Source organism: Ziziphus jujuba, chromosome 12, assembly GCF_031755915.1.
Source record: "Ziziphus jujuba cultivar Dongzao chromosome 12, ASM3175591v1".
NCBI lineage: Eukaryota > Viridiplantae > Streptophyta > Magnoliopsida > Rosales > Rhamnaceae > Ziziphus > Ziziphus jujuba.
Window position 1 is genome coordinate 3,905,417 of NC_083390.1, and position 19,822 is coordinate 3,925,238.

The following is a 19,822-nucleotide window of genomic DNA, read 5'->3' on the forward strand; positions in this document are numbered from 1 at the left end:
ATGAAGGAGCTCGAATTGAGGCAAATTAAGCCCACCATCAGCTTCAGGACGCTCGAATTTGGGGAATAGGACTGAAAATTTGGCCTGAAACAGTCAAAATTCTGCAAATTGAAATGGAGCTTTCCGGTGCATCTCCGGCCGTTCCGTCGATGGCGAGCACCATGGACTTTCTGGAGTGATGGGTCATTAGCTGGGCATGGCGGTGATGCTCATTCCGGTCGGCATTGATGGCAGCACAAGGAGGAGGATGACCAGCAGGGAGGAAGAGAGGGAGAGGAAAAAGCTTCACAAGAGGGAGAGAAGGGGGGGGGGGGGGGGTTCCCCGTGAGGGAGAAGAAAAAGAAAAATAAAAAGAAATAAAAAGAAAAGAAAATAAATAAAATAAAAAATAATTAAATAATATTAAAATAATATTATTGTATAGAATAATAAAAAAATAATATGCTATTTAATCATAGTTGACATGTGGCATCTCACCATTGTGATACATGGCACCCTTTATTAAGTCACACGTGACACACTGTTCACATATTAAAAATAATATTAAAATAATACTGTATTTGAAAAATTTACAGGTCCATAACTTTTGAACCAGATGTCCAATTTAAGTGTGCCGCTAGTCTATGAACTCATATCGACGAGTACTTTACAACCATGCATGAGTCAAAGCTCAACTTTGCATAAACAAAAAGTCAACTTCGGCACCTCTTGGACAGTTTGGACCTCAACTTGTTTTGCTCATAACTTTTAAACCGTAGCTCCGTTTTCAATGTGCTACTAGTCTATGAACTTGTGACAATGTGTAATTTTTAACAGTACCTTTTATCAGGAGCAAAAAGTCAACATTTGACCCCTTCTCGGTCAACGATGGTCAAACCCGGTCAACCTTTGTCAAATTTGAGAAATTTTCGGTGTACTTTAGGACAGGATGTTACAACCGCTTAACCATTTTCCGACCACCCTTTCCATACATGCACCACCCCACCTTGAAGACCACCTAAAAACCGGCCGGCCAACCGACCACCGATGCGCCCGAATCGAGGCTTTTTTCGGCGGCGGCGCCGATTACTTTAAACTCAGATTTCTCCCTATTCTAGCCTCTGTTTGCCTCACCGCCGGTCCCATTGAGTCACCCATTCCCCGATCTACCTTCCCACCAAAAAGTACTGCCAGTGGCCACCGGACGCGCCGTCGGCAGTGGCGAATTCCGGTGACCACGGCGGCTCGTCGGGAAATCGACTTTCCGGCGAGTTTCCAGCTGCACCGCCTTTCCTTTTCCACTAATTCCAACCCTCTGAATCCAAATCCGGTGTCCATTTTCCTCAATTCTTAACGGATTGTGAGAATCGAGGGTCTAAAATCTGAGAACTATTCGGCGAGATTCCGGCCACCTCGGGTCCGATCTCCGAGAAGTAAGACCAGATTCATAATCCTCGTTACACAAGCTTCGATTCGGTATATTACTCGTAAATTTTTGTTAACGTTTGTGTTAAATCCCCCGGGTACCAGATATTATTTACCTGAATAAAATATTAATTTATTTGAGTTGTGTAATATTATTGTTCTAGGAGCACGTGTACGTCATGAAATTGATCCCATGGAGGATCTTGGGTTAATTGCGTGCTCGAGGTGAGTGACCCACCTTCGAAATTAATTTTGGGAGTCAAATTAATTATATTGTGATATTTTAATATTTGAATGTTTTTATTTTATGCTAATTGTTAGATAAATTGTGAATTAAATTTTGATGCCCATATTTGAATAAATTGAAATATATGATTTTTGATAAATTATGGAAATCTAGATTTTATGATAATTTGATATTTAAAGGAATTGTAAAAGTAATATTATTTGATTTATTACGGAATTTATTTGTGAATTTATTTTGATTAATAAAAAATGCATTTATATAAATTTATTGATTGTGGAAATTATTTTATGGTATTGAGGATTTGTGGAATTAAATTATATATGAAATTCATGTGGTTTTAATATTATTTTTGGTATGATTTGATTTTAAAGATTTCAAGAAAAATATTGATTTAAATTATGGTGCTCTCAAAATATATATTTATGCATTTGAAATATTACCTAGTTGATTTTATGATATGAGAAAAATTATATATTATTGATGTATTTATGCTGGTGTTATTAAAGAAAAATGTAGGATGGTGAATTTGAAAAATAGTATAATTCCCACGGTGAATTTTGGAAAATTGGATATTTTAATAATAAACTTAGTTATTTGTTTTAGACGCATTCATGCAGTACTGGTGTTCTGTACTGTATATGTGGATGAGCGCGCAAGTTATAATATCTCTCATGAGTTGCCATTGGACCGAGAGCAGGCAAATTCTATATGGTGCACATAAACCGTCCCCTTCCATGGCCGGGATGACGGTTTAAGCAGCGGCACTGTTGAGATGCCGAAGCGTATGCAAGTTTTTTTCTTTAACCTCTCGCCAGATGGTGCTCGCGACGCTGGGTATCATAGGGCATCACTGGTATATAGTGTGGTGCGTCAAGTATTATTTTCCAGATATAAATTTCAAATGCTAAAGGTTTAAACTTGTATTTAAAATTAAATATATTTAATTTGTTTTATCACCTATTTCCAAGTAGTATTTTCTAAAATTTATTTATTCATATTTTATGTCACTTATTTTAAATTAATGTATTTAAAATGCATCTTGCCATAAAAATATTACATAGATTGGTTAAATATTTCAAAATGAATATTATAGTATTTTTCTACCACTTATTTTACATGATTGTTTGTAATTATTTAAATTATATTTTTGGTACTGTTTATTTTGATTCATTAAATCAAATTTTACGAATTATATATTTAATTTCTCTTTTATGTTATATTCCTTTAATGCAAGTATTCTAAATTTGTTTTATTATATTTTATTAATATTTGTATTATTTAATTATTTATTAAATTATTTATTCCTTAATTTTCGAGGTATAAAAGATTGGGTTTTGCGAAAATATTTTAAAAAGGGGAACCTTTCTAACGGAGTGAATGATGAGAGTTTTGAGAGAAAATATTATTTTCAATTAATTATTATTTACTTACTTATTTATTCTCAATTAACCAAATGTACTATAATTATAGTTGCTTTATAATTGTACAGTAAATAGGGTCATTAACTGAGATGATTAGTATCTCATATTTTTGAATTCCGTTCCCTTAGGTACAAGGATTGGTAGAAGTTGATCATCCGGGGCGAGCCCGCGTCTCAGTTCATTGCCGAAAGTCCAAGAAGCATTTCCTCCATTTTTCCTCCTCATCTTGTATTCTTCTTTATCTAACATTGTATTAATTTTATATTTATTTCTATAATGTTATGTACACTGTATTGGGTACATTTTATTAAATACTGCATTAATTCCCTGTTATTATTTTGGAGTGCTGTAAATTTGTGGAAACAAATTGTAGTAAGATAGGAGGAATAAGGTAGTGTTTGTAGAAGTGTATTTTCAATGCAGGAAATTTGTGGTAAGTCCAACCCTTAAGGGAGATTCTGTCGGATTTTCCATTGGAAGGTCCGGTAGGATTTTCCTGAGATCAGGGCTTGTCTAGGGTTCCGGTGAGGAATTTTGGACGGGTCCTGACACCGCTGATGTGGCACGCGGCCACGTCCTTTCTCCTGACGTGGCAATTTGCCATGTCATCATACCACTTACATGGCAAGATGCCACATCATCAGAGCTGACGTAGCGTACGACCACGTCATCAACGGGCTGATGTGGGACAAGTCCACATCATCAAGCCGCTGACGTGTTAACACCACGTGGACATAGGGCTTCCACTTCCCCAACATGTGTTACTGCCAGAGACCAACATGTGTCACCTGTATCAAGTCGACAAGTGGCATATCCAGGAGGCGACATGTGGCGCTCCGAGAGACGGACACGTGTCATTTGTAACAGGTCAACATGTGTTTCCACTCATTGCGTACATGTGGCTTAACATCTGGTTGACACGTGGCCTCGCGACTATGCGACACGTGGCCCAGCCACGGGACGCCACTTCGCCTTGCCACTGTGGGCCATTTGTCAACACTTCGGCTCGACACGTGGCGATTTCTCATCATGACACGTAGCAAGCCCAATTGCAATTGGGCCGTTTAGATTTGGGCCTGGGTCTGGATCAGGCCTGGATATTAGGCTGAGCAGTATCCTGTTATAACCGCGGGCTAGGTTGTGAAACTGGGCCAGGCCCAACAGAATTGATAATTCTTGCCCACTGACCCAGATTCTTACCCAAACCCATTTTTTCGACTCGTTAACCCGAATTTTGACTCGTCTTCAACCTCCAGCCGGGTTTTCTCAATCCATTTTACTGGTAAACGGTTTTTTTTTTTACCTGGTTCAATTTTCCGTTCAAATCTACAGTTCCGGCAATTAAAAAATTTCCAAAAAACATTGAAGGGTTTAGAAATTCATGGGCAAATCAATTTTGGAAACAATTTTAATTTAAAACAAAATTTAATCATTGCCCAATTTTTTTTTTTTAAACAGAATCAAACGGAGCTTAAAATTAAACATATACAAGAATTAGAAACAAGGCATGTATCGGATTGGATAAAACAAATTTGATTACAAATAAATATATATTATACACATGCCCAACCACAAAACAGTACATGGGTATGGTGCAAATTTTTATTTTTATTTATTTATTTTTTCCAACCAAGGGGAAACTCACATAGTAAACACATATTCAATATATATATATAACCATGTATATGTAACATATACACAATAATCAATTAACATAATAAATAGATCAAATCTCCATATATATATACATATATAAATTTTTGAAATCGTCTTAAGATTGTTGAAATAATGTATGAATATATATACGTAGACACATGTGGAAATATTAATATAAAATAAATAAAATTACATAAAATAATTAAAATAATTAAAACCTGTATTTCCTTAGTAGATCTGATTTCTAAAAATCTAACCGAGGTCTGTGTAGTACCACAGTCTTCTTAAGACGATTTCCGCTCCACCGGTGCAAACGTTTTCTGACGATCGTCTCCCAGGATACAACGGCTACAAAAGCTTTCAGATTCAGCACCTCTGAAGCTTTTCTCGTCAAACTATCAGTGTACCTTTTTTTTACCACTGTATCAAAATCACTGTTATTTTCTCTCTGTTTTTCACGTAAAGAACTGCAGAAAATTTTTTTTTTCCCTGTTTTCTAAACTGAAAAATACGTTGAAAAGAATGTTGAAAAAACGTATCCTCTTCCACCACTTATCCCAGAGTTTTTATTTCCTTAAAACTCTCAACCTCTACTTACAAAAAATATTTAAATTACTTATTAAAATAAAACACCATTTTTCCATTAACCATAGGAGACAAAAACCAAAAGCAAAGGCTCAAAGCCTATTTACAAATCATTCAAATTTTTGCCCCAAAATATAACAGATATTATATACAGTGCGATAAGAATATACAAGCAGACAAAATAAGACATATAACTAGTTTGAAAGCCAAGCCAATACCCTATTTCTTGAAAGAAAAATATAATTGAAGAAACTATCACAGTGTCTATTTAATAGGGATAAAAATTTGTAAAGTCATCCACCATTAAGTGCAAATTCCATATCTATCAATAGTAACCTTTTTTTAAAATAAAATTCAGAATGTGAAATTCTTCCATCCTCATCCTCATTCCCATCCCAACATCATTAAAAAAAATGACATATATATATATATATATATATATATTTTTTTTTTTTAAAAAAAACAACCATAACTTCATTAATACCAATTAATGATAAGGTGAGTAGAAGACGATTTACAGGAGTTCACATTTTCACATCATATATTATATACAGTCTGAACACATGGTTCATATTTTAGGCTATTTTATTGCAAATAGAAAGCTAGACCCTCTTATACCAAACATATTCAAACAGAGATGAACCTTGTTTTTTGGCTAATAAAGACGCCTGCAGAAGGTAACTCCATCCCCAATTGAAACTAGAGAGGATTCAATACGAGGATCGTTGGCTAGAATCTCATTTATCTTCAACACATGTTTTTTGATTTCCCTAGTAAAGCTGCTAAATTTCTCATCAGCCTCTGCCACTGAACCATACCATAGGGTGTTGTCGAATGCTATTACTCCACCAACCTTTACAAGTTTCAAAAGTGCCTCAAAATATTTTATGTAGTCCTCTTTTTTAGCATCCATAAATGCAAAATCAAATGCACCTTCATTTTCTCCCTGCATTGGTTTCATGCCAAAATCTTCTTTGCTCATTATTAAGTCAACCGAAAAAAAAATTAAAGACCAAAAACTCATGGTTGTTGTTTGCTTGAATCTACAATAGTTTTCTAAAAAGATAAAAATTTAAAAGAACTTACATTGTTAACGAGCTCGTTTAGGGCAGCGACGCCGTCTGATTGAATGAAGTTAATTTTATGTTCTACACCAGCTGCCCTAATGAACGGCAATCCCACCTCATAGGCTTCTCTATCTATATCAATGGCTGTTACCTGCAAAACAAAAACTCTTTTTTAGCCATTTGGTCGTCTGTGTACATACATATTATATTTGTTAAAGTTTTTTTTTTTTTTTTTTTTGGGGGAGATTTTAAAGGTTAGAAAAATGAAGTACTAATTAATAATATTCAATTTTGAAGCAAGGTATGTATAAAACCTTTTTCAAAATACAATTATTACTCATAATTTAAAACTCAAAGTGTAATAAAATATAATCAATGGGCATTTAATTATGAAAAATAAAACAAAATGAATTCTAATTACACACAAGAAAAACTAGGAAAATAAAGACAAAAGGAAAAAGGACTTAAAGAAAGTTACTTTGCCATCAGCAGGTAACGCAAGAGCTGTCGCAAGAAGAGAGTAGCCAGTGAAGACTCCAACTTCCAGTGTATTTTTTGCATTCATAACTTTCAGAAACATTGATAAGAGCAGCCCTTCATCTGCTGGCACACCCAATATCCTGTTATGTGCAATGAAAAATCTAAAGTCGTTATTTATTAAATTGAAATCTTAAAGTAAGTTTAATTAATAATATACCTTTTATTTTGATTTCTGAACATATAACAAAGTTAACTGGGTAGTTGATAATAAGGATAACACATTTTACCTTCTCAATTATCTACTTTATGCATTTTGTCCCCTGTATAACAAAACCTCTCATATTGCCAGATAAACTATTTGTTGTCTATTAGTTAAGTACAAATCATGCATTTTAATATATGAGTTTGATGAAATTAAACATAGAAACCCATATAAAAATTGCGTAGAAACTGGTTTATATTAGTTTACTTTTAAATACTATACAAAACTAATTTTGTAAAATTTATTAAGGAAAATAACTAAATTGATAGGAAAATAATACTTCAATGAACAATGCCAAAGGTTTTGTACTTCGGACAGATAAAGTGCAAAAGATAATGTAATTAAAATGAAGTTACCCCTTAATTATACAACAGCAACAACTTTCAGCCTCCAAGAGATTAAATAATAATTATTAATAAAAATAAAAATAAACCTACGCATGTTCGTTATATTTCTTGACGGTGGCTTCTCTCAATCCCTTCAATTGTTCATGTTCTCTTGGATAAGCGTTTTTCTCGAGTATGTACTGCAATATACAAGAAGACCATCACTTATTATTATTATTTTTTTTTCAGTTCAGAGCTAACGAAGTTTCATTCCGAAGATAGAAACAAAAAAACCTGAGTCGTTTTCAACTAATTGATTATGAACAAAACACAGCAGCAAAGGAAACTTTTCTGTTTCTTTTCCCTTCTTTCAAAGCAGACAAAAATAGAATTAAACGGACACGTTCTTTTCAAAAGCTAAAACAAGAAAATAGAAAAGCATACTGGAAACGGATAGATTTTTCCATAAATAATTAGTAATTAAATTAAACAGAACTAAAACTAACTTCCAAAAGGGCTTGGCTTTTGAGTATGTTCTTCTCCTTATCCAAATTTTCTGCCATTAGAAAATACTCAGCCACCAAGAATTGAAGATGTGGGTAATGCTCTAAGTTAGCAGGATGAAAATCTATTAATTCCAAATCAAGCGGTGGAGTGGGGCGGCCGAATGATAAATAAGAAAGGCAGCGAGTATGTCTGTTCTGTTGTGTTATGTATAGAATATAGAATTTTTTAAAAGTCTATTAGAATATAGAATGGTAGGTGCCACAACTTGCTGAATGTTAGATATAAATTTGTATCCTCCCTACTGATTGATTGTATCAGACAATGTAGGGGTGGAACTACCCATGGCCCGGGGGGCCATTAAGTTTTTTATTTTTATTTTTAATATATATGGTTTTCTGAAATTTTTAGCATAATAAATGTATAATTGTCTTAAAGAATATATTTAGCCCTCCTAAATTGAAGTACAATATTTATATAAATTATATTTTAGTCTAAATTACAATATTTACTTTTGTTTGTATCAATTAGAAATTTTATTTTTTATATTATAATTAGAAAATTTAATTAATGTAATAAAAATTTTGATATTATTTTTTATTTATGGTATAGTTATGGTTTACAGGAAAATTTTACAAAAGGAAATACGTTCCATTAATACTTTTGTGATTACTTCCTTTCATCTTTCATTACTTTGTTTTGTAGTTTATTATCGATAATTTATCTGTTAAATTATATTTTTTATTTGATTATCGTATTTTTAAAACATATATTTTAGTTTTTACATATGTTATCAATTTTGTTCACAAAAAAGTATATTCACATATATTATTCTAATAGACTTTTTTATAAATAAAAATTGCTTCAAATTTTCTAGTAAACTTATCTAGATGTTAAAATAATAAATTAAATACAATTTTATAAAAATTGGTTATCAATTTTTTAATGTATTATAAATATAATAAAAAAAAACTGTATCATCGACAACAATTTGAATATTCAAAAAAAGAAAAAGAAATGTAACCTGATTTGAATATTCCAAAAAAAAAAAAAATTAATAGAAATTGTGACCTCGCCTCCCAAGAATGAAATCCTGGCTCTACCGCTGGGACAATGTATTCATTAAAAGGACTGTAAACGGCAATGATTATTTCCATTTGTTATTGGCTCTGCCCCATGCATGAATAATTTATAAAAGGAAAGGAATTGGCACAAGTAGGCAAAGCTGGTCGGTCTTGTCGTATCCACAAAGCTCTGTTTCTTGGTTGTGAATTGAGCATCTGTTCCACAAAACTCTGTTTTATGGTTGTGAATTGAGCATCTGTTCAACATCTGTAGTAGCCACAGACAGAGGAACAACAAGTTATCTACATTTGGAACAACCACACATCAACAGCTCGCGGAGAACCCATGCCTGATGACAGTATCGTGAACTTAGATATTTTCGTATCCATTAATTGCCCAAGGAAACGTCATGCAACCGGTATTACTAATATCTTTGAGTAAATTTTTTTTTTTTTTTTTTATGAAGAGTAAAATTCTGTTTTTTAGGCGTTTTATTCAATGGACTATTAACATCAAGAGCTTTATGAAGTGTCCAAGAAATTAAAAAAAAAAAAAAAGTACTTTAGAAACTTTACCCCCAAAAAAAAAAAAAAAAATCCGTAAATTTGAAGGAGTTCACATTGTCACATCATATATGATATATAGTCTGAATACATTTTTCATATTTTAGTTTATTTTATTGCAAATAGAAAGCTAGACACCGCTATTACCCAAAAAAAAAAAAAAAAGGAAGAAGAAGAAGAAGAGAGGATAGACCACCTTATAAACATATTCAAACAGAGATGAACTTTTTTTTGGCTAATAAAGACGCCTGCAGAAGGTAACTCCATCCCCAATTGAAACTAGAGAGGATTCAATACGTGGATCGTTGGCTAGAATCTCATTTATCTTCAATACATGTTTTTTGTTTTCCCTGGTGAAGCTGTTAAATTTCTCATCAGCCTCTGCCACTGATCCATACCATAGGGTGTTATCAAATGCTATTACTCCACCAACCTTTACAAGTTTCAAAAGTGCCTCATAATATTTTATGTAGTCCTCTTTTTTAGCATCGACAAATGCAAAATCAAATGCTCCTTCATTTTCTCCCTGCATTGGTTTTATGCCAAAAATCTCTCTTTGCTCATTATTAAGTCAACCAAGTCAACCACCAAAAAAAAAAAAATGATTGTTGTTTGCTTGAACCTAGAATAATTTTCTTAAAAAATAAAATTTAAAAGAACTTACATCGTTAATGAGCTCGTTTAGGGCAGCGACGCCGTCTGATTGAATGAAGTTAATTTTATGTTCTACACCAGCTGCCCTAATGAACGGCAATCCCACCTCATAGGCTTCTCTATCTATATCAATGGCTGTTATCTGTAAAATAAAAACCCTTTTTTAGCATTTGGTCGTCTGTACATATATAATTTAAAAAGGTACATATATAACCTTTTTCCAAAAAAAAGTTATTCACTCATAATTTAAACCTCAAAGTGTAATAAAATATAATCAATTGGCACTTAATAATGAAAAAATAAAATAAAACGAATTCTAATTACACACAACACAAACTAATGAAAATAAAGACAAAAATAAAAAGAACTTAAAGAAAGTTACTTTGCCATCAGCAGGCAACGCAAGAGCGGTTGCAAGAAGAGAGTAGCCAGTGAAGACTCCAACTTCCAGTGTATTTTTTGCATTCATAACTTTCAGAAACATTGATAAGAGCAGCCCTTCATCTGCTGGCACACCCAATATCCTGTTATATGCAATGAAAAATCTAAAGTCGTTATTTATTAAATTGAAATCTTAAAGTAAGTTTAATTAATAATATACCTTTTATTTTGATTTCTGAACATATAACAAAGTTAAATGGGTAGTTGATAATAAGGATAACACATTTTACCTTTCAATTATCTACTTTATGCATTTTGTCCCCTGTATAACAAAACCTCTTATATTGCCAGATAAACTATTTGTTGTCTATTAGTTAAGTACAAATCATGCATTTTAATATATGAGTTTGATGAAATTAAACATAGAAACCCATATAAAAATTGCGTAGAAACTGGTTTGTATTATTTTACTTTTAAATACTATACAAAACTAATTTTGTAAAATTTATGAAGGAAAATAACTAAATTGATAGGAAAATAATACTTCAATGAACAATGCCAAAGGTTTTGTACTTCGGACAGATAAAGTGCAAAAGATAATATAATTAAAATGAAGTTACCCCTTTATGATACAACAACAACTTTCAGCCGCCAAGAGATTAAATAATAATAATTAATTAAAAAAAAAATTAAACTACCCAAGTTCTTTATATTTCTTGACGGTGGCTTCTCTCAATCTCTTCAATTGTTCATGTTCTCTTGGGTAAGCGTTTTTCTCAAGTATGTACTGCAATATACAAGACCATCACTTTTCTTTTCTTTTCTTTTTTTTTGGTGGTTCAGCCCTAACAAAGTTTCATTCCGAATATAGAAACAAAAAACATATGAGTTTTGAACTAATTGATTATGAACAAAACACAACAGAAAAGGAAACTTTTCTGTTTCTTTTTCCTTCTTTTAAAAAAGATAAAAATAGAATTAAACGGACATGTTCCTTTCAAAAGCTAAAACAAGAAAATAAAAAAGCATATTGGAAATGGATAGAGCTTTCCATAAATAAATAGTATTTAAATTAAATTAAATTAACTTGAATTAAAACTAACCTCCAAAAGCGCTTGGCTTTTGAGTATGTTCTTCTCCTCCTCCAAATTTTCTGCCATTGGAAAATACTCAGCCACCAAGAACTGAAGATGAGGGCAAAGCTCTAAGTTAGCAGGGATGAATATTCTATTAATTCCAAGTCAAGCGGTGGACTGAGGCGGCCGAATGATAAATAAGAAAGTTGTGTCTTATATAGATGTACTTTGACCAATCAGGGTCAGTAGGTCTTCGAGTTTTTCGTAAACTAATAGTGACAGGTGGCACAACTTGCTGCATGTTAGCTGTAAATTAGTAATCGTCCATTATTGATTATATAAAAGCATCTCTATTGCATTGAAGTTTATTCAGCTATTGAAGGTGGCACACTGTTTATTAATAAATAATATTTATTTAATTTTTAAAATGTAATGAGTTGATGTATTAAAAGATAAAATATATAAAAAAATTATGAATTGATGAAGAAAGATGAGAGAGAATAGATAAAATTTATTACTCATATTTTTTAACAACCTTTTACAAATAGAAAATCTGTTACACAGCTTTTATAATATATATGTATATATATATATATTTTTTTTATTATTCACCTTAATAATTTTTTTATATAACATTGGAGAAATTTGTTTATAAGATTGCCTATTTATCTGATTGATAAAGATTTTTCGAGGAAAAAAAGAATCAATAAATATTTTATTAGAGATGCTCCAAAACATAGAAACTAATATATTTCTATCGCGGTCGTTATTGGCTCAGCTCCATGATGAATGAAATGAAGGAGAGGAATCGAAGTTGGGATAAATAAATAAATAAAATAAAATAATATAAAGCAGAGGAATTGTTTTATAGGTAAAGTACCCGGAGAAACATTTTATCTTTCCTTTCCTCCTAAATTGGCATCAACCAATAGAAACAAATGCTGTACGTTTTCTATATGAAGAGCTTGAGGAGATGTGCAACCAATCAATAAACATGGAGATTTTCTTTAAGAGCAGAGATGGATAATGACATACCTCGCGTACTTTAAAATATAGGATAGTGTTAATTGCATTTCACAACTTTTATTTTGATCAAATTCCTACCAAATTTACAATTTATTCCGGTTCAATTTATAAATTTGATTAATAAAAAAATCAAAAGTTCATAAAACTGATTAGTTTTCTTATTAATAATTAATTAAGTTTTTTTAATTATAAATTGAGAAAGTTAATCAGTTTTATTAATTTTTAAATTTTCTATTACTCAATTTGAAATTAATTTTAAAAATTGAACTAATATAAAAGAAATTGTAAATTAAAAATTGAATGTGGACCATATCGTTTTAGGTCTATGGAAAATTTTCTCTATAAACTAATAATGGTAGGTGGCACACCTTGTTGAACGTTAGATATAAATTCGTATCCTCTCCCCTACTTTTTGAATTTTTTTAGCCTAATAGCTGTATAATTGTCTTAAATAATATATTTAGTAGCACAATATCTATATAAACTATATTTTATTCCAAATTATAATATTTACTTTTATTTTTATTAATTAGAAATTTTAGTTTTTTATATTATAATTAGAAATTTTAGTTAAAGTAATAAAAATTTCGATGTTATTTTTTTATGGTATGCTTATGGTTTACTGGAAAATTTCACGAAAGGAAATACTTTCCATTAATACTTTTATGATTACTTCCTTTTATCTTTAATCACTTTGTTTTATAGTTTATTGCCGACATTTTATCTCTTAAATTATATTTTTTTATTTAATTAACAAATTTTTTAAAAAAATATTTTAGTTTTTGTAAGTTATCAATTTGGCTTATTAAAGTATATTCGCTCATATTATTTTAATAGACTTTTTTTTTTTAATCAAACCGAATCAAATTTTCTAATAAACGTATCTAAATGTTAAAATAATAAATTATATGAAATTTTATAAAAACTAGTTATCATTTTTTTTAGGCATTATTAATATAATAAAAAACTATATCATCAACAAAATTTGAACATAAAAAAAATGTAACTTAATTTGAACATTGAAAAAGAAAAACAAATTGTAACTTCGCCTCCCAAAAATTGAATCCTGGCTCCAACGCTGGGACATTGTATTCATCAAAAAGATTGTAAACGACAATGTATTATTCCCATTTGTTATTGGCTCTGCTCCATGCATGAATAATTTATTAAAAAAAAGAGGAATTTGTATAAGTAGGCAAAACTTGTCGATCTTATCGTATCCACAAAACTCTGTTTTTTGGTTGCGAATTGAGCATCTCTTCAACATCTGTAGTAGACACAGATATAGGAAGAGCAAGTTATCTACCTCTGGAACAACCACACATCAACAGCTCGCGAAGAACAAGATATTAGGATGTGGGTCATCATTCCTTTTCTTTTATGCTGTTTCTTTAACACTCACTTGCGTATGCATCTTTTTTACACTCTTCCTTCCTTACATGTATGTTCATCTTTTTTTTAGAATTTCTTTTGGATATTTTTTTGGAGGAAATAGTAATTCTACTATCTAAAAACTTAAAACTATTAGGAGATGCATTTTTGTTTTATATTCTTTTTCTTTAACATTTCGCTTATATTATATGTCGGTATGCCTTTTTTTGACTCTTTTTAGATTTTTACGTATTTTTTTTAACTTTTTTAATTTGCGGTGGAATTGTAGATATATTTTGAATATCAACGCTCTAATGCTAAGTTAAATTATCATTTATTTTCAAAAATTTATACCATTAGAAAGTGGGTCAATTTGCATCTTTTTTGTTTCATTTTAAGTTGCTTATTTTTTAAAAAAATAATAATTCAACTCCCCAAAAGTTTAAGCTATTAAAAGGTGGATCATCATTTTTTTGTGTTTTTTTCTAACATTTCACCTCACGTGTAGGTTTACTTTTTCTTTTTTTAAATTATAAGAAGATAGATCATCGTATTATTTATATTTTTCTTTTTCCCAAACAATAAGTTTGACATAAACCAATAATGGATGTGACATAAACCCCACACCAGCATGGTAGCTGTAAAAAGTGTAAATCAAGCAGTAAATTTGATATAAAACCGAAAATGGTGTTTGGGGTATGCCTGTATGTTCTTGGGGACCCACTCCCATTACCCCATAAAAGCAAAGCCAGTGGAATCCGAATTCTTATAACCAGAGCTGGTAGATCTCGTTGGCCCCTAGTCCAGGCTTTTTTCTTTTTTCTTTTTTCCGTTGTTGTTGTTATCCGGTTGCTTTGTGTTCTGTAAATTGCATCCTGTATTATGTATGAGTAAATTATGTACATTTTGGATGATTACATTTTACCGTCCTAACTATACTGCATTTTGCCTCCTAAAATACAATACTTTTTATATTGCTTCATAAACTATTTATTATTTTCTTATAGAAAAAAGTTATAAAGCAGCAATAGAAATGGTTATGGACCAGCATGTCTCAAACACAACCAAAACATAAAATAATGCAAAGGGGTTTTATGATGGAATGGGTAGTGTTCCCACAGCGCCAGTGATATTGTATATAGTGTGATAAGAATATACAAGCAGGCAAAATAAGAAATATAACAAGTTTGAAAGCCAAGGCAATACCCTGTTTCTTGAATATATATATATATATATATAATTGAAGAGGTTACCACATTGTCTAATTAATAGGGACAAAAATATGCAAAGTCATCCACCATTAAGTTCAAATTCCATATCTATCTATAGTAACCATATTTTTTAAAATAAAATTCAGAATTTTAAATTCTTCCATCCTCATACTCATCCCTATCCCAGCATCATTAAAACAAAAATGACATAGAGTTTTTTTTTGTTAAAAAAAAGAAAAAGAGAAAACAACCACAACTTCATAGGTATTAATTAATTATAAGGTGACTAGAAGACGATTTATAGGAGTTCACATTGTCACATCATATATGATATATAGTCTGAATACATAGTTCATATTTTAGGTTATTTTATAGTAAATAGAAAGCTAGACCCCCTTATTATCCCACAAAAAAAAGGGGGGGGGGGGGGGGGGGGGGGGGGGGGGGGGTGGGGTAGATCACCTTATAAACATATTCAAACAGAGAGGAACCTTTTTTTGGGCTACTAAAGCCGCCTGCAGAAGGTAACACCATCCCCAATTGAAACTAGAGAGGATTCAATACGAGGATCGTTGGCTAGAATCTCATTTATCTTCAATACATGTTTTTTGTTTTCCCTGGTGAAGCTGTTAAATTTCTCATCAGCCTCTGCCACTGATCCATACCATAGGGTGTTATCAAATGCTATTACTCCACCAACCTTTACAAGTTTCAAAAGTGCCTCATAACATTTTATGTAGGCCTCTTTTTTAGCATCGACAAATGCAAAATCAAATGCTCCTTCATTTTCTCCCTGCATTGGTTTTATGCCAAAAATCTCTCTTTGCTCATTATTAAGTCAACCAAAAAACAAAATAAAAAAACAAAAACTCATGATCGTTGTTTGCTTGAATCTATACTAATTTTCTTAAAAAATAAAATTTAAAAGAACTTACATCGTTAATGAGCTCGTTTAGGGCAGCGACGCCTTCTGAATGAATGAAGTTAATTTTATGTTCTACACCAGCTGCCTTGATGAACGGCAATCCCACCTCATAGGCTTCTCTATTTATATCAATGGCTGTTATCTGCAAAACAAAAACTCTTTTTTAGCCATTTGGTCGTCGTCTGTGTACATACATCCTACCTTTGTTAAAGTTTTTTTTGTTTTTTTTTTTTTTGGATTTTAAATGTTAGAAAATTGAAATACTAATTAATAATATTTAATTTTCAAGCTAGGTACATATAAAACCTTTTTAAACATAAAATTATTTAATAAAATATAATCAATTGGCACTTAATAATGAAAAGATAAAACAAAACGAAATCAAATTACACACAACACAAATTAAGAAAATAAAGACACAAAGAAAAAAAAATAAAAAATTGAAGAAAGCTACTTTGCCATCAGCAGGTAACGCAAGAGCGGTTGCGAGGAGAGAGTAGCCAGTGAAGACTCCAACTTCCAATGTATTTTTTGCATTCATAACTTTCAGAAACATTGATAAGAGCAGCCCTTCATCTGCTGGCACATTCAATTTCCTGTTATATGCAATGAAAAATCTAAAGTAAGTTCTTATTATTATTATTATGATTTTTTAAATTGGACTCTTAAAGTAAGGTTAATTAATAGTATACCTTTTATTTTGACTCCTGAATCTCTATCAAAGTTGACTGGGTAGTTGATAATAAGGATAACACATTTTACCTTTTCAACTATTTAGTTTATGCATTTTGTCCGCTGAATAACAAAACCTCTTATATTACCCGATAAACTATTTATGATCTATTATTTAAGTACAACTCATGCATTTTAATACATAAATTTCATGAAATTAAACATAAAAAACCCATATAAACATTGTGTAGAAACTGTTTTATATTATTTTATTTTTAAATACTATACAAAATGAATTTTGTAAAATTTATTAAGGAAAATAACTAAATTGATAGGGAAACAATACTTCAATGAACAATGCCAAAGATTTTGTACCTTGGACAGATAAAGTGCAAAAGATAATATAATTAAAATGAAGTCACCCCTTTATTCTACAACAACAAAAACTTTCAGCAGCCAAGAGATTAAATTATAATAATTAATAAAAATAAACCTACGCAATTTCGTTATATTTCTTGACGGTGGCTTCTCTCAATCCCTTCAACTGTTCATGTTCTCTTGGATAAGCGTTTTTCTCAAGTATGTACTGCAATATACAAGAAGACCATCACTTATTATTATTATTGTTATTATTTTTTCAGTTCAGTGCTAACAAAATTTCATCGGAAGATAGAAACAAAAAAAATCTGAGTTTTGAACTAATTGATTAAACCGACACGTTCCTTTCAAAAGCTAAAACAAGAAAATAGAAAAGCATATTAGAAAGGGATAGAGTTTTCCATAAATAATTAGTAATTAAATTAAATCGAATTAAAATTAACCTCCAAAAGGGCTTGGCTTTTGAGTATGTTCTTCTCCTCCTCCAAATTTTCGGCCATCGGAAGATACTCAGCCATCAAGAATTAAAGATAGAGGGTAAAGCTCAAGATGAGGGTAAAGCTTTAAGTTGGCAGGGTTGAAAATTCTATTAATTCCAAGTCAAGCGGTGGAGTGAGGCAGCCGCATGATAAATAAGAAAAAGCAGCGAATTTGTCTGTTCGGGTGTTTTATATTCATATACTTTGACCAATTAATCGGGGTCAGTAGGTCTTCGAGTTTTTCGTAAGCTAATAGTGGCCGGCAGGTGGCACAACTTCTGGATGGTAGCCATAAATTTAGTAATCGTCCATTATTTGATTTTATATAAGACATGGAGACTAATATATTTCTATCGCGGTTGTTATTGGCTCATCTTCATGTTGAATAAAATAGAGCAGAGGAATCTAAGTAGGAATAAATAAATAAATAAAATAAAATATAGCAGATGAATTGTTATATACGTAAATTACCCAGAATTATCTTTCCTTTCCTTTCCTTTCTATGCTGTACATGGAGATTTCTTTGAGAGCAGAGATGGATAATGGCATACCTCGTGTACTCTAGAAAAGTATATAGGATAGTGTTAATTGCATTTTACAACTTTTATTTTGATCAAATTCCTACCTAATTTACAATTTTATAAATTTGATCAATAAAAAATCAAAAATTCATAAAATTTACTATTTTTTTAATTAAAATTAACTAACTCTTTTTTCTTACCTTAATTATAGATTGAGAAAATTAGTTAATTTTATCAATTTTTAAACTTTTTATCAATCAATTTGAAATTAATTTTAAAAATTGAACTAAGATTAAAAAAAAAAATTGGAAATTAAAACTGGATGTGGACCATATTGTTCATTAAAATATATTTGCTCATATTATTCTAATGGATTTGTTTTTTAATAAACTGAATTAAATTTTCTAATAAACTTATCTAGATGTTAAAAAAATAAGAAATTACATAAAATTTTATTAAAACTAGTTATTAAATTACATAAAATTTTATTAAAACTAGTTATCAATTTTTTTAAGTATTATAAATATAATAGAAAAACTATCCTTTAACGTTAAAAAAAATATAACTTAATTTTAACATTAAGAAAAAAAAAAAATTTGTAACTTCGCCTCCCAAAAATTGAATCCTGGCTCCAACGCTGTGACAATGTATTCATCAAAAAGATTGTAAACGACAATGTATTATTCCCATTTGTTATTGGCTCTGCTCCATGCATGAATAATTTATAAAAAAAAGAGGAATTTGTATAAGTAGGCAAAACTTGTCGATCTTATCGTATCCACAAAACTCTGTTTTTTGGTTGTGAATTGAGCATTTGTTCAACATCTGTAGTAAACATAGACATAGGACCAACAAGTTATCTACATTTGGAGCAACCACACATCAACAGCTCGCAGAGAACCCATGCCTGATGACAATATCGTGAACTAAGGTCAGATACTCTAGTATCCATTGACCAAGGAAACGGCATGTAACCGGTATTACTAATATCTATGAGTAATTTTATTTTTTATTTTTTATTTTTTTTATTTTTTATGAAGAGTAAAATTCTGTGTTTTAGGCGGTTTATTTAATGGAGTACTAATGTCAAGTACTTTATGAAGTGTCCAAAAAGAAAAAAAAATGTACTTTATGAAACTTTATCTTTTTTTTTTCTCCTAAATTGTCATCTAACCAATAGGGAACAAATTTGGTATACGTGATCCTTAGTTAATGAATAATGATAGCAGACTTATTAATATAGCAAGATTTTGTAATATTCCTAACTTTAACAAATAAATAAAATGCCATTTCCCATACCATTAACATGTGGAAATGTCAAATATGAAACTCATATGCCATTTTGCAATTTAGTTGATCGTTCACAAAGATTCACTCAATTCTGCTGGCTTAGATCCTCTTCTAACCTGAATATGTGGCAATTTAACAATTGTCTGGTTAAAATTTGTTTCTTAGTTTTGTATTCATATAACTTTCAAATTGGGTTTTTAATTGAAATTAATACAAACTCTTATGATTTTAGTTTAGTTAAATAAAACAATCAACAAG

At 30.8% G+C, this 19,822-nt stretch overlaps 3 protein-coding genes across 4 annotated transcripts; all 3 read right to left on the bottom strand.

Moving 5' to 3' along the window:
• Positions 1–4,794: 4,794 nt before the first annotated feature.
• LOC132799217 (flavonoid 3',5'-methyltransferase-like) lies at positions 4,795–8,150 on the bottom strand. Its single transcript, XM_016045381.4, has 5 exons — positions 7,955–8,150; positions 7,560–7,648; positions 6,859–7,000; positions 6,400–6,531; positions 4,795–6,259 (listed from the first exon to the last, which is right to left on the bottom strand). The coding sequence occupies exons 1-5, from the start codon at positions 8,009–8,011 to the stop codon at positions 5,969–5,971; spliced, it is 711 nt and encodes a 236-aa protein (XP_015900867.1). The 5' UTR covers positions 8,012–8,150; the 3' UTR covers positions 4,795–5,968.
• An 884-nt stretch (positions 8,151–9,034) lies between these two features.
• LOC132799165 (flavonoid 3',5'-methyltransferase-like) lies at positions 9,035–11,881 on the bottom strand. 2 transcript variants are annotated; one of them, XM_060813233.1, is made up of 5 exons: positions 11,719–11,881; positions 11,314–11,402; positions 10,617–10,758; positions 10,245–10,376; positions 9,035–9,284 (listed from the first exon to the last, which is right to left on the bottom strand). In XM_060813233.1, the coding sequence occupies exons 1-5, from the start codon at positions 11,773–11,775 to the stop codon at positions 9,075–9,077; spliced, it is 630 nt and encodes a 209-aa protein (XP_060669216.1). In that variant the 5' UTR covers positions 11,776–11,881; the 3' UTR covers positions 9,035–9,074. The 2 variants fall into 2 exon arrangements, with proteins under 2 accessions (XP_060669216.1, XP_048317873.1); XM_048461916.2 differs by lacking the exon at positions 9,035–9,284 and adding an exon at positions 9,614–10,106 and having other exon boundaries at positions 11,719–11,874.
• Positions 11,882–15,735: 3,854 nt separating this feature from the next.
• On the bottom strand, positions 15,736–17,938 carry LOC107433980 (flavonoid 3',5'-methyltransferase). Its single transcript, XM_048461915.2, has 5 exons — positions 17,718–17,938; positions 17,394–17,482; positions 16,679–16,820; positions 16,235–16,366; positions 15,736–16,092 (listed from the first exon to the last, which is right to left on the bottom strand). Exons 1-5 carry the CDS (start codon positions 17,790–17,792, stop codon positions 15,805–15,807), a joined length of 726 nt encoding a protein of 241 aa, XP_048317872.1. The 5' UTR covers positions 17,793–17,938; the 3' UTR covers positions 15,736–15,804.
• Positions 17,939–19,822: the final 1,884 nt, after the last annotated feature.

Bases quoted from the DNA above. Each gene is read 5' to 3' on its own strand.
- LOC132799217 (XM_016045381.4), bottom strand. From the start codon at position 8,011: ATGGCAGAAAATTTGGATAAGGAGAAGAACATACTCAAAAGCCAAGCC. The intron at 7,001-7,559 runs GTAGGTTTATTT...TGCACATAACAG, and splicing joins AAGAAATATAACGAACATGC to GATATTGGGTGTGCCAGCAG. The intron at 6,260-6,399 runs GTAAGTTCTTTT...AAACCAATGCAG, and splicing joins TAAACGAGCTCGTTAACAAT to GGAGAAAATGAAGGTGCATT.
- LOC132799165 (XM_048461916.2), bottom strand. From the start codon at position 11,775: ATGGCAGAAAATTTGGAGGAGGAGAAGAACATACTCAAAAGCCAAGCG. The intron at 11,403-11,718 runs GTTAGTTTTAAT...TGTATATTGCAG, and splicing joins AAAGCCAAGCGCTTTTGGAG to TACATACTTGAGAAAAACGC. The intron at 10,107-10,244 runs GTAAGTTCTTTT...AAACCAATGCAG, and splicing joins TAAACGAGCTCATTAACGAT to GGAGAAAATGAAGGAGCATT.
- LOC107433980 (XM_048461915.2), bottom strand. From the start codon at position 17,792: ATGGCTGAGTATCTTCCGATGGCCGAAAATTTGGAGGAGGAGAAGAAC. The intron at 17,483-17,717 runs GTTAATTTTAAT...TGTATATTGCAG, and splicing joins AAAGCCAAGCCCTTTTGGAG to TACATACTTGAGAAAAACGC. The intron at 16,367-16,678 runs GTAGCTTTCTTC...TTTGTTTTGCAG, and splicing joins CGTTACCTGCTGATGGCAAA to ATAACAGCCATTGATATAAA.